Raw genomic sequence first — 13,759 nt, 5'->3', positions numbered from 1 at the left:
CTCTTTTTGCGCAGAAGCAAGAGGCTGCTCGCAAGGATGTGGAGAGAGCGTTCGGGGTTCTCCAAGCTCGATGGAACATTATCAAAGCCCCGGCTCGTACATGGTTTATAGATAATATGGTCGACATCATGTATACGTGCATAATCTTGCACAACATGATTGTTGCCGACAAAGGACCTCAGGCGGGAAATTGGTTCGACCTTGAGACCGCGGGAAGCTCTACCGCAAGTAGTCCGCCTCGCAATGGATTGCATCCGTCTTTGGAAGAGCGGATGTGTATTCGAGCTAGGACACGTGATTCTACCGCCCACGGCCAACTCCAGGAGAATCTAATGGAGCACATTTGGGCAAAATTTGGCAACGAGTAGACGCAAATGATCTTCATTAGACAACTCTTTGCCTCCATTTTTTTTAATGGTGTGTATTTTTATTTTTTTAGGATTTTAATTATGTGTGTTTTTTTTTTTTAGGATTTTAATTATGTATTTTTTTTTAGGATTTTAAATTGTAATTTTATTTTATTTAATGAAGTGTGTTTTTTATTAATTGGATTTGTTGAAAATAAAAATGAAAAACGAAATTGAATGAATAGTTAAGAGATGAGATGATTAAGAGATGGATGGATGTGGGTGCTATCTCTTAGTTAAGAGATGGAGTGAAAAGTACAGTGGGACTCATGAATAATGAAGAGATGAGACGGTTAAGAGACGGATTAGAGACACTGCTGTGGATGCCCTTAAATCCTTCTTAAAATAATAGTAGTACAAAATTATCATCTGTTATGTCCCCAAATTTGTGCATACTTATCTCTTTATCATCTTAGTTTACAATTTTCTAATCTTCTATCTGTACATTGGTGTTCTATTCTCTAAATGGGTTTAGCCCAATTTATTTCAATATTTGAAACATTTTCTTTTCTAGATGATTCGTAGTAATAGAATTATGTAAAATTTATTTACTTACAATTCTATTGTTCTCACATTAATATTAGTTATTAAAAAATACTCAGTAACATATTTTCCGACAAAACTTTCATCAAAATCGAAAAGAAAGAAATGTTAACGATACTCCAATTAAACAAGCCAAGGATGCCAATAACTGAAATAACGGTCTTTCTCTCGAATCCAATTTCAATTTCGAAAATAATCTGCTAGCGAGTTTCCAAGAAAAAATGGCTAAAGAATTGCTAAATCTTCGGCTCCATATCCTACCTCCCACCTCAGAATACAGATATTTTCCTGCAATTCAAGCTTCAAACAAATCCCCGAATCATGGGCTTCGAATCAGAAGCCGTAATTCGAGGAAAAACACCACCTCCCCAAGAAGAAGGAAGTTTAGAAGCGTCGAGGGTTCAATTTTGTCATTTAAAAGACTGCTTTATTGTGTGAGTTCTGGTTGTTTGGAGACCGCACTCCAACTGTTTGACAAAATGGATAAATCGGACATTTTTGTTTGGAATGTGATGATTAGGGGTTTAGTTGACTCAGGAATGTTTCAAGAAGCCGTAGAAATGTATTATCGGATGCAAATTGAAGGAATCGAAGCTGATAATTTCACTTTCCCTTTTGTGATCAAGGCGTGTGTTGGTTTGAAGGAAGGGCAGAATGTTCACTCAATGGTTATTAAGCTTGGTTTTGATGAAGATGTGTATATATGTAATGCACTGATTGTGATGTATGCTAAGGTTGGCTGCATTGAGGAATCTGAGAGAGTTTTTGAGAGGATGCTGGTGAGGGATTTAGTTTCGTGGAATTCAATGGTAAGAGGGTATGTTTTGGTTGGAGATGGCCGGAGCTCATTGATGTGTTTCAAGAAGATGCAGAGAGTTCGAGCTGGACTTGACAGGATCAGTTGTGTAAGTGCTTTGGGTGCTTGTGTGCTTGAGCGTCGTTTGTTGAGTGGAAAGGAGATCTTTTGCCAAGTGGTTAGAAATGGGCTTGATCTAGATCCGATGATTCAGAGCTCGGTCATTGATATGTTTGGGAAATGTGGTGAGGTTGATTATGCTGAGAGATATTTCGAGAGAATTGTAGAGAAGAATGTGGTCGTTTGGAATTCGATGATTGGTGCATTTGCAGTGAATGGTAAACCGTTTGAGTCGTTTTCTTGTGTGGAAAAGATGCAAGATGGTGATAACTATGTGGCACCGGATACTGTCACGTTGATTAACCTGCTTCCTTCTTGCTCAAACCTCAGAGCACTGTTACAAGGCAAAGCCGTTCATGGATATGCGTTGAGAAAAGGGTATTTGTCTCATTTAGTATTGGAGACTGCTCTTGTTGATATGTATGGTAAGTGTGGGAGATTAGTGCTTGCGGAGAGTGTGTTTTGTCGTATGAAGGCTAGGAACTTAGTGTCGTGGAATGCTATGATTGCTGCTTTTGTCCAGAATTCGAAGGAAAGAGAAGCCTTGGAAACTTTTAAAGATTTGCAGCTTGAGCCTTATGTACCTGATGAGATGACATTTGCTTCGACTCTTGCTGGCTATGCTGAAATCGCCTTACCAAAAGAAGGGGAACAGATTCATGCCCTAATCTACAAATTGGGGATTTCATTAGGTGTTTGTGTGGCTAATGCATTGATCCATATGTATTCCAAATGTGGGGATCTTGAGGCTGCGCGTAAAGTTTTTGATAGATTGGAGTTGAAGGATCTTGTCTCGTGGAACACTATCATCATGGCGTATGCTATTCATGGTTTTGGATCATATTGTTTTGGGCTTTTCTCCGACATGATAAACGAAGGCCATGAGCCAAATGGAAGCACGTTTGTTTCCCTTCTGTCGGCTTGCAGCATTGCTGGCTTACTAGATGATGGTTGGAACTTTTTTGACTCGATGAAGAGGGATTATGGAGTCGATCCCGGTATAGAACATTATGGTTGTGTGCTTGATTTATTAGGCCGTGCTGGTTATCTTGAACGTGCTAAATGCCTCATAGAGGAAATGCCACTGGAGCCAACTTCTCGGATATGGGGATCTTTGTTAGCTGCTAGCCGGCATCACAGAGACATTACGATGGCTGAGCTGGCTGCAGATCGTATTTTCTCTCTAGATAGTGATAACACAGGGTGCTATGTCTTGCTTGCCAACATGTATGCTGAAGTCGGGAGATGGGAAGATGTGGAACGCATTAGAAATTTGATGAAGAAACAAGGATTGAAGATGACCAGCAGCTGCAGCATAGTGGAGCACAATGGTATAACTCACAATTTCAAGAATCATGACAAAACACATGGTGAGAGCTATGCTGTCTATGAAGTTCTTGATATTCTTTCAAGAATGATAGGCGAAGACAGCCTGCATTTTTCGGGTGTTTCTGAGCTCAAGCCGGTAGAGTCACTGAAAGCCAGAGGTAATTCTCCGATGTTCCACAGTGTAAGGCTGGCTACTTGTTTTGGTCTGATCAAGACAGCAAGAGGGCAGACCGTGCTTATAAGAAAGAACGTGAGGTTGTGTGAAGATTGCCATTCTGCAACGAAGAAGATCTCACTCGTTACGAAGAGGGAGATTGTTGTAGGAGATTCAAAAGTGTTTCATCATTTCAAAGATGGGAGATGCTCTTGTGGAGATTATTGGTAGTAGGTGGTAGCATCTCTCGGTTGATTTTGCAACTTAATTGATTCGAATCAAATTTGAATCTTGTTGCCGCGAGCTTTGAGAGGGCAGTGAAAGATCCACATCGATGGGGGCAGCGTGTTAGGAGCTAGCTCGACACACCACAGACTCGGAACAAAAGACAGATGGAATCAGAAGACTCAAATGTAGCAATAGGAAGGCCAGGTAAGAAAAGGTAGTTACAGAGTTTGGTAATGTATGTATAATTGAATGCAATTGTATAAAATGTCTTATTCACATATATGTTTGATTATTTAGACAATATCTGTTGTATTCTAGACCTAAAGGGTTGGCTTCTCACATGCAATTATGCAAGAAGTGATCATTTTGGAGTGATTGTTGTATAGAGTATGTTTTAGTATATTAATGTTTAATCTATGCATGAATAATGCCATGTTTGGCTCAGCACATGTGATGTTACATATACTACATATTAAATGAAGCGTTAGCTATGAACATAGATTTTGTATTAGTAATTTTGTGTCAGACCATCTAAATTATTTTATTTTAGCAGTACCAAAAAAAGCTATAGATATGTCCTTTAAATGTAATTTATGATGAGAAAACTGGTGAAACTAGAAAAAAAATTTGGGCCACAATCAAAACCACACATAGTCCAAAAATTACTTTTATGTGCATGAACTGGGTGTTTGTTACGGTCTAGGAAATATTATCTGTTGCAAATTTATAATATTGGAGATGTTACATTCGGATTGAAAGATTTGAGAAATGAATTTGAATTCATATTAGCAAATACTATACAACTCCATGTGATTGTTGAATTGAAGCATTTGGATGTAAATTGTAATCCATCACTTTTAAGCTTTTCTTTCAAATTTCATATCACCCAATTATCATATGAAGTTTTCAGTGTATTCAATTTCCCACGTGAGCGTGGTTGTAAGATAACTTGTCACACTACCTTAAACAAGTGTTGAAAAACTTAATTTTTGGCAATCCGCCACGTACTATTACTTATCGAATGGATTTTAATGAAAGAATAGTCAGCGAGAATATTATAATTTTGTAAAATCCAAATTCACATCATTTAAGGTTCACATTTAATTACGTAACTCCTTATTCCTGAAATATTTTCTCCTTGCAATTTATAAATGAATTTGAATTACAAATAATATCGTGAACTACGTATCAATTCTGTCATGTTAACTTTTGACTATATTAAATTATTAAATTGCCGACAAGAAATAGAAATCTAGAAACGATGTGAACAATATAGCTTCTTCCACTATTCAATTAAAATCCAAGAAAAAAGATGGGATGACAACGACCTAACTTTGCTAAAAACAGACCTCACAATTATTTCGTTACTCAGCCTCATAATTATGCCAATGTTCATTTCGCATGCTTTTGTGTGGTTTATATATTTTTTTTATTATATATAATAGGAAAAAAGTTTGCACAGCTTGTAGAATTTCAATGGCCAAATAATTTTTTATATAATTAAAATATTTGTGTTCTATATAATAGACGTAATAATCAACAAGGTACATGTTTTACATAATCTCCAATTACTTATATCAAACACAAAATCATTTTAATTTAAAATGTCATACTATTAAATAATGATTTTACTAAGAATATTTTATATCCAAAATTTTAAAAAATATTTTATATCCATTTAATTCTTATATTCAGCAAAATCTCAAAAAGTGAATTTTACTATACTAATATTGTTGTAAATCTAAAAATATGTATTTGTTTGTTAGATATAAAAAAAATGGAATAGATTTCAAAATACGGAGCCATTTTTGTGATGTATTAGCACTCCCAGTGCTCTCCCTAAAAACTCCCTTATTTCTCCCTAACTCCTGCCACATCAGCGCCACATCAGCACCAAAATTTATCCCCAGTTTTTAGCCAACTTTTAGCCAACTGCTCCAATGGTTTCTCCCTTATTTCTCCCTTATTTCTCCCTAACTCAACATTTCATTTTTACATCATCATTTTTAATATTATTTAATTTTCCCTACAAATGTGTTTAATAAATAGATTTATAAATGAACAATTCGTCGTTGTATTAATCATTGGAAAATATAATACAACGAGAAAAAAAAAACTACAAATAAAAAACCATAAAAAACAAGGATTTAAAAAACTAAGAGGGAGGAGCGTCCGGCGAGAGGCCCATCTTGATCTTCATATTTTGGATGGTCGACCAGAGGGACTGCTTCTCTTCTGGGGTTCCGCCGCCGGTGAAGTACAGCGTGTAAAACTGCGCCAGAGTGGCGGCATTGGAAGAGAACGTGGCTTGTTGTAAGAACGGGGATTCCGACTGGGCATCTGACGATGTGCCCTTCCCCTTCCGCCTCCCCTTCGCCTTCTTCGCTCCCACAGGGCGGTCGTGCGGACCATCCTCAGACAAGTCGATGGGGATCGCGCTGCCCTCACTCTCCGCACCGCTAAGTCGCGAGCGCACCGATTTCCCGTGCAGCGCGCTGTGCATCTCCGTCCGGAATTTGGGGAGATCCTTCAGCCTATCATAGATTTTCCAATACTTGAAGCCCTTCGACAAGAACTGGCCACTATACATCCGGATGGCCTCATCTCGGACCATGTGCTCGTTCTGGCCACTCGTCATGTTCGTCATCAAGTTAGAATATATACCGTTGAAATGGCCGCAGTCCCTCATGAGGCGCTCCCAATGCCGGCGGATCGCCTCACTGCCATGGTCCTTCATCGAGGCAGTCTTGTTGGTCGTGTACTTCTCCGTAACCTGCGCCCAGAACATGATCTCAGTCCGGTAGTTGCTGCGCTCCGCGTCTTGCGTCGTGTCCGCCCAGCAGTTGGCTATCAGCTCGGACTCTTCGAGAGTGTAAGTAGTCCTTGTCCGCTTCGGCTTCTCATCGGAAGCCGTATCAGTCGCAGCCGTCGACGCCGGCGCCTTCCCCTTCCCGCTCCTGGAAGGCGGCTCGGCGGGCGTTTCTTCCACCTCGTAGTCGTCCGTGCTGAGTGTCGGATCCGTTGTGTACGTCGCGGCCTGAGATTCTTCGTCGCCTGGGGTTGATCCAGGGGTGTCGAACAACGATGTGACTATCTGGGGGCGATACACATCGTCGGCTGGAGAGGGCATGCTGAGGGCAGACTGGAAGTACGGAGAAAGTCTGCGTGGCGTAGGAGTCTGCAATGGGGACGGACCCGCATATGGATATTGGCCGGGAGGAGAACCCATCGACAACAACGAGCTCATCCACTGCTCATTTGCTTCATCAGTGTTGGGAATTTGCGAACTCGACTCTTTGCCCTTACCCTTACTTTTTCGGGAATTTTTCCTATTTGAACTCATAATTTTGAAGATTGAATATAGAAGATTGAGAAAATGAAGATTGTGTGTGATGAATGGAGGAGGAGGAGGAATTATATATAGGGGAGTAAAAATAGCCGTTGGGTATTAAAAAAAAAAAAAAAAAAAAAACGCCGAACGCGCCCTACAGTGGCCGGCGTTCACTCGGCGATAAATCGGCGTTAAAACGGGAACCGGCGTTAATTCGGTAGAATTAACGCCGGAAAAACGCCGACTTCTCCCCATTGCCGGCGAAAACTCGGCGATACCCGGCGTTAAAACGCCGGTTTTTATCGCCGAGTGCATTGGGAGTGCTCTTATAGAATTTGGAGTATTGATAGAGAGATAGTCTAATTTCAATTCTCTAAGAGCATCTCTATCCGTGCTCTTAACTAAGTGGGTCCGGACCCACTTTTACTTCTTGTCTTTAGCTAAGAGCACAACACCCACATCCGTGCTCTTAGCTAAAGACAAGCTCAAGGGTCCCACCATTCTATTATTCAATTTAAATACTCCAATTATTAAAAACATTTCTACATTATAAAAATACATTAAAATTAAAAATTACATAATTAAAATCCTAAAAAATAAAAATTACATAATTAAAATACTAAAAAATAAAAATACATAATTAAAATCCTAAAAAATAAAAATTACACACGTCGAAGACTAGTCCTCTAACCCCAATTGCCTCTTGAGACCCCAGATCATTTGCTCATGTGTTGCAAGTTGCTCCGGAGTCATCTTAGACGTATCGTTCAAATAGAGTTGACCCAAGAGGGTCCACAACATGTTGTTCGGGGGTGGAGGAGGTACAAAGGGAGCCGAAGCGGGGGCAGCTGGAGTCGGGGCGCGACGACGGGTGGTCGTCGCCTTCTTCCTTCCTTGCGGTCGGCGGGAACTGCTCGGGCCAGCGTCGGGGCTATCCAAGTTAGTTCCGGCAAGCTGGGTAGCCACATCATTGGAGGCGCCGTCGCATAGGGCTACCGACCTCGACCGTTTGCTGGAGGAGGATGCTACTATGCCGCCCCTATACTTTGGATGTTGGCGCCCCTCCTGCCAACAATCGAGGTACTTGAACGGTTTGAACTCCATGCGTTGGTAGGTCGCCAAGGCGGCAGTGATGATGTCGAGTTCGCTCGTGCCGCTCCCCGCCGACCGCTCTTCCTGGAGGTAAATCCCCTGAAACTTACCGATTGCCTCGTTGCATCTGAAGATGCAATTGCGCACCATACTCTATTGCGATAGATGGTTCCCTCCGGCCGGGTTTCATTTTAAAGATGAGTGATGCGCCACCAATACGTTTCCCCGGTCTGGTTCGTGCCAACTTCCGGATCTTTGGAGACTGCCAAGTAGGCTTTGAACATCGCCATCATCTCACCCGGAGTGTACGGGGTGCGGGTGCCACGAACAGGAGGAGTAGGAACAGAAGTAAGAGTAAAAGTAGAGCTGTTGCTCCCTCCCGAACCCGGAGGCGTTTAGGTCGTGCACCGGGTAAGGATGGTAGCCACCCGGAGTTTGCGAACCTTGGGTTTGAGGAGGGGCCGTAAATTGTGTTTCCGGACTAGGGAATTCGTCGGAGTTGAACCAATCGTGGTTCCAACCACGATTGTCGGAGGGGTGATCACCGGAGCCGGACATTGTGTAGTGTGGTGGGAATTTAGATGAGAGAGTATGAGGAAAAAAGATGAGAGAATGTAGATGATGATAGAATAGATGAGAATGTGATTTTTTTGTGTTGAAGTGAGGGTATTTATAGATGAAAATGTGAATTTTGGGGGGGGGGGGAATTGAAAAATAAATTAAAAGTGGGAAGAAAATGGATATATTTTTTTGGGAAGTGGGAATTTTTTTTTTTTTTTTAAAAACATTTTTTCCAATTAATTTCGCATTTTTTTAAAAATAAAATTTTAAATCGCCAACGGCTATGACGTTGGCAAATGAGGCGTCGCTACGTGTGCTGCTCAGCGGCACAGACAGACGAGCATCATCAGCGGACGGACGGCACCGTGCTCAGCGGCACGGACGGACGAGCACCGCAGCCTTCACCGCTACGGATGCTCTAACTCCCCATAAATTTACTCTGTTCTAGTATCTTATTTACTTTTTTCTGTTTGTCATTAGGAATTTTATTTGAGTTCGGCACGATTTTAAATAAATGTAAAGGAAAGTGGTTGAGACCAGATAGTAGAATGTGATACCCTTGCAATAGATTATAAGTAGAATGAGTTACTAAAATGTGAAGTCTACCTATCATTTATAGTAAAAAGTAAAAGTAAACTGGAATTCCTAATAGTTGACTATGGAAGTATATTTTTTTGTGCAAAATAATAGTACTAGTAGTCACCTAAAGTGTGTATATCTGTTCAAAAAATCGTGAGACAGTATAAAAATATACTCCTGTATATCTGTTCAAATTTTAATAAATTATTTTATTTTACAGATAAATAAATAAATTATTGAAGCATGAGTCCTTTTATATGTAGTGATTACTCCTGTGGGTATAATAAATTAGTAGTGTACAGTCCATTTATTAAAATAAAATAAAGAAAATCTATTGTATTAACTGATGTCAAAATGTGACCCTATTTGTTTACGGAATAGATAATTTTTTTCTCAATATTATAACCCGTATATATATAACGGGGGTCGTTATGATTGCTAAATAATCGCAATGTCCACGATTCTCGGTCAAAAGGACTTTTTTAGTTGCAATTTGCAATAAAATATTAATATACAGGTGTAAAACATAATTAAAAATAAGTAATTGCGATTAGGGAATGAACGAACGACTAACGATAAGCGCTACACCCAACTACAAATAATTTACACAAAAAATATGAATTAATACTAATATAACTCAAACCAAATTAATTCTTCACTCAACTATATAACTATTTACACAAAATTAAACCTAAAAACTCCAAAAAAACAACCCTAGCGAAATTGTATATTCACAAATATAAACGGAAATGATTTGTAACCAAAACAAAGAGTAAAAAAAAAGAATTTATCCACCAATCAAAACAAAGCCTCCGCAAAAAAATGCAGCTCCGTTTTAAGCAGTCCACGGCTCATCAGTCAACTTTATCATCATCGCCGTCGCTTTTCTCAGCGGCGATCCAACGGCCGAAAACCGCGGAAACGACGTCGCTGAAGCATCCGATCAAACCGCAGCACTTCCTCTCCAGCCGCCTCCACCACGGGCTGCCGTCGTCACGCGCCTCCCCCATCGGCTGCAGGTACGCCCACGCGGCGTGCTGCACCAGCGGATCCTTGATCGGGATCTCTCTCCAGCTGCCGCTGGTCGGCGAGGCCGCGGCCGGCGGCGACGACGACGGAATGAGGTCCTTCAAGCTGGTGTAGCCTAAATTCTCGAGCGCGATCATCTCGATGTCGTCGGAGACGTTGTGAATGCCGTTGGCGGAGGCCGGGAGAGGTAAGGTGTGGCTTTTCACTGGGAAATTGATGAGATTTTGGTGGTTGATTGTGGGGATCTCCATTGGAGATTAGGTTTTTTGTATTAGGATTTGTTTTTTGATTTGACAATTAGGTATTATTATCATACTAGTAACATGGAGCTGGATTTTAACATGATAGAATCAAGCATAATTTTGGAGAGAGAAGGTGTGAGAGTGTTGGGAAGGAAGAGGGATTTGAGGATGGGAGGGAGGTGAGTGAAGGTGGGGTCCACGCGCTGCGAAAGGGGATTGTGTTGACACGTGGAGGTACTGTGGTGGGGCCGGGGTCCCGGGCGCGTGGAAGCATACGTTTTTGTCTTATCTAAATTCCGAGGTGTTTTTGTTAAAAATAAATAGATTATGATTTAATAATATGATTTGACGAAGATTCAGATTTCATCCACCTATGACCTAACCTAACCTTCAATGTTGTAATCACTAAAAAGATTTTCTCAGCCCATTAAAAAAATATTTTACAGAGTAAGACGTACTTTTGTCTCAATATTTCACTTCACAATTACGAAATTCATAAACCCGAATGTGCTACTAGTGTTAACTTTTTAAATATCAAACTCGAAATGAAAAGGTTTATTAAGTTTTTGACTTATTAGGTACCAATAGTTGATGCTACATGTGTGCATAAAACAGAATCTTATTTTGACCTATTTTTGTAATCTCAAAACCTATTAGTATTTAGTAATAGTTTATAAACAGAAAATTATAAAAATTAAATAGGTTTTGTTGTACTCCATACTTAAAGAACTTATGCACTGGTATTTCACAATAATTAGTAGAGTTACTTCTAAGTTAACAATTGGAACATAAGTTGAAATGAAGAACTTACTACACTTAAATTAAATTGTTAAACCACACAGTACATTAGTATGGAATTGGTAGATAGTTGGCCAAAACGCTTTTACCTTCTGATAAAAAAAAACGAGTGTTGATGATTGATTGATGAATGTGTCAGGTGATGCGATTTCAGTTTGGAAAGTAGTGAGCTCCAAAGTGACGTCATAATATCGTATACAACAGCTTCACCTCCACATGGAATTTGACTTCTGGTGATGGTGATAGGCTGCATCAAATTGTTTACGTTATCTAAAGAGATTTTGTCCCAAAAAAGAGTCTCTCTTGAATCGCGTTGCGTTGGACATCGTTAACGTGTGCATGTCCTAATTTAGTAATCTTTCTGGAAAATAAAAAGAATTTAGTTTTTTTGTTGAGTGATTTTATGAATTGTTATTACTTAATGGATTGGTTCATATGATCGCTGAGTTATTCATTTTGGCTTTAAATTCATTATTTCCGAATTCCACTGTTGAAAGGTTATAAAAAGTTGATTTCTGATCTTGTTTCTTCAAACAATCACTTGATTTTGGGTGTTTCTTGGGTGTTTCCAAAGAGTATTACTACTGTATTAGGATTTTGAGTTTTTTACCCCTTTTTGCTACCTAAATTTCAGTATTCACACAATGTTGCCCCACAATGTATTTGTCATCATCAAAGAAACCTTTAAATATATAACAAACGGGGAAATAATTTATGAGTATTCTTTGTAATCGGATTCTCCAATACTTCTCCACATAAGAAATATCGACGCTTCTGTCTGTATATGTTGAAGAAACTGCAGGAAAATGTGTAATATATTGAGGTGAAGGAAGCATCAAGTGCTCCCTTCTCCCTCTCCACCACCTCAACAAGAGAATGGGAGCTAACTCGAATAGCCCTAAGTCTTCTTCTGTGAAGAAGATGAAATCCAACACTCTAAAATCTCTTCTACAACATGATTCCATGCACAGTGGCATAAGGCTACTGCATAGAAGCTCAGAGCATGATAAGATTCTCTCTCTCATTTCATGCTGCGCTTACTACACGTACGCTTTCAGCGATCCATCATCATCAGAATCGCCCTTGTTGCATAGCTTCATCAAGCTTTTAGCTGTGCTGAAGCCGATGGCCAAGGGGAAGGGGCAGGGGCAGGGGCCAGGGCCTTGCCTGCCCGATGAGATCCTCTCTCCCCTCTTTACTATGACACAGGATCACCTCTTCCGGCCCCTCCCGCCCCCCAACACCTCCATCACCTGCATCTTGCCTGATGACGATGACCTCATTGCCACCCCGTCTGCAGCCTGGCCCCACCTCCAGCACGTCTACGACATCCTCCTCTGTCTAGTCGCCAACATGGACTCAAAAACTCTAGGGGAGTATATCAAGGAGTCCTTCATTCTGAACCTGCTCGCCCTCTTCAAGTCAGATGACCCGAGGGAACGGGAGAGGTTGAAGAATGTGTACCACCGAATATACTCCAAGCTACACGGCTTGAGATCCTTCATGAGGAAGGCCATGAACGATGTTTTCTTGCATTATACATTCGAAGGTGATGAGAGGCATGCTGGGATAGGGGATTTGCTGGAGATATGTGGGACGATCATCAATGGGTTTAGTGTGCCGTTGAAGGAGGAGCATAGGATATTCTTGATGCGGGTTCTGATGCCATTGCACAGGCCTAAAGGGATGCAGGCGTATCACAAGCAGTTGGCTTACTGCGTCTATCAGTTTGTGCAGAAGGAGCCGCTGCTTGGAGTAGCCGTCGTTAGGGGGATTCTCCGGTACTGGCCAATCACCAACTGCCAGAAAGAAGTTGTGCTCATAGGGGAGCTTGAAGATTTGGTTGAGAATATGGAGATTCTAGAGTATAAGGCTGTTGCTTTGCCTTTGTGCAAGCGGATAACTAAGTGTTTCAACAGTCCAAACTCGCAGGTTGCAGAACGTGCACTCTACATGTGGAACAACGAACGGTTTGTGAAGATGGCATTGCAAGCAGCGGAAGAGGTGCTGCCCGTGGTGGTGGGAGGAATGGAGGAGAATCTGAGAGGGCACTGGAGCAAAAGCGTGCGCCAGCTTACACAGAATGTGAAGGAGATGCTGGTGGAGATGGAACCGCTGCTCTACTCCTCGTGCCTATCGCAGTTCCATCATAGCCGGTCAGAGGCGGAGACCAGACGGCAAGAGAGGTGGGAGAGACTGGAAATGGAATTCAATGCCATTCAATTCATCCAAGAATACCTCACTTCAAGTCTTCCCGATTAAGGCACTGTTAACTTCTTCGTCTCGTATGACATTGTGATACAAGAGTTTCGAATTATGCACACTTCGTTAATTCGATACATTACAATTGATGAAAGAGTTGATTATACTGCTTAAACATATCAAAATGTGCACTTAAAATTACTCGATGGAGCACATGCTGAACATGCTTTTACATATACATACAAATGTAATGAATAGTTAAAGTGTGCTAGTGAATCTTTAATCTTTATGGACTCGAATTCAAATACTATTAACTTTCATCTGGTAAATACCATCTAAATTCAAATA

At 40.8% G+C, this 13,759-nt stretch overlaps 2 protein-coding genes across 2 annotated transcripts; both read left to right on the top strand.

Annotated features, from left to right (window-relative positions):
- The first annotated feature begins 1,077 nt into the window (after positions 1-1,077).
- On the top strand, positions 1,078-3,923 carry LOC125187703 (pentatricopeptide repeat-containing protein At4g35130, chloroplastic). The gene has a single exon (XM_048084334.1). The coding sequence runs from the start codon at positions 1,172-1,174 to the stop codon at positions 3,578-3,580; it is 2,409 nt and encodes an 802-aa protein (XP_047940291.1). The 5' UTR covers positions 1,078-1,171; the 3' UTR covers positions 3,581-3,923.
- An 8,162-nt stretch (positions 3,924-12,085) lies between these two features.
- LOC125189389 (serine/threonine protein phosphatase 2A 57 kDa regulatory subunit B' kappa isoform-like) lies at positions 12,086-13,755 on the top strand. The gene has a single exon (XM_048086671.1). It carries the CDS (start codon positions 12,086-12,088, stop codon positions 13,469-13,471), a length of 1,386 nt encoding a protein of 461 aa, XP_047942628.1. The 3' UTR covers positions 13,472-13,755.
- The last annotated feature ends 4 nt before the right edge of the window (positions 13,756-13,759 follow it).

The sequence above is a fragment of the Salvia hispanica genome, chromosome 5, assembly GCF_023119035.1.
Source record: "Salvia hispanica cultivar TCC Black 2014 chromosome 5, UniMelb_Shisp_WGS_1.0, whole genome shotgun sequence".
Taxonomy (NCBI): domain Eukaryota; kingdom Viridiplantae; phylum Streptophyta; class Magnoliopsida; order Lamiales; family Lamiaceae; genus Salvia; species Salvia hispanica.
The sequence above is the reverse complement of the archived record's forward strand: the minus strand, read 5'-3'. Positions and strand labels throughout refer to the sequence as shown.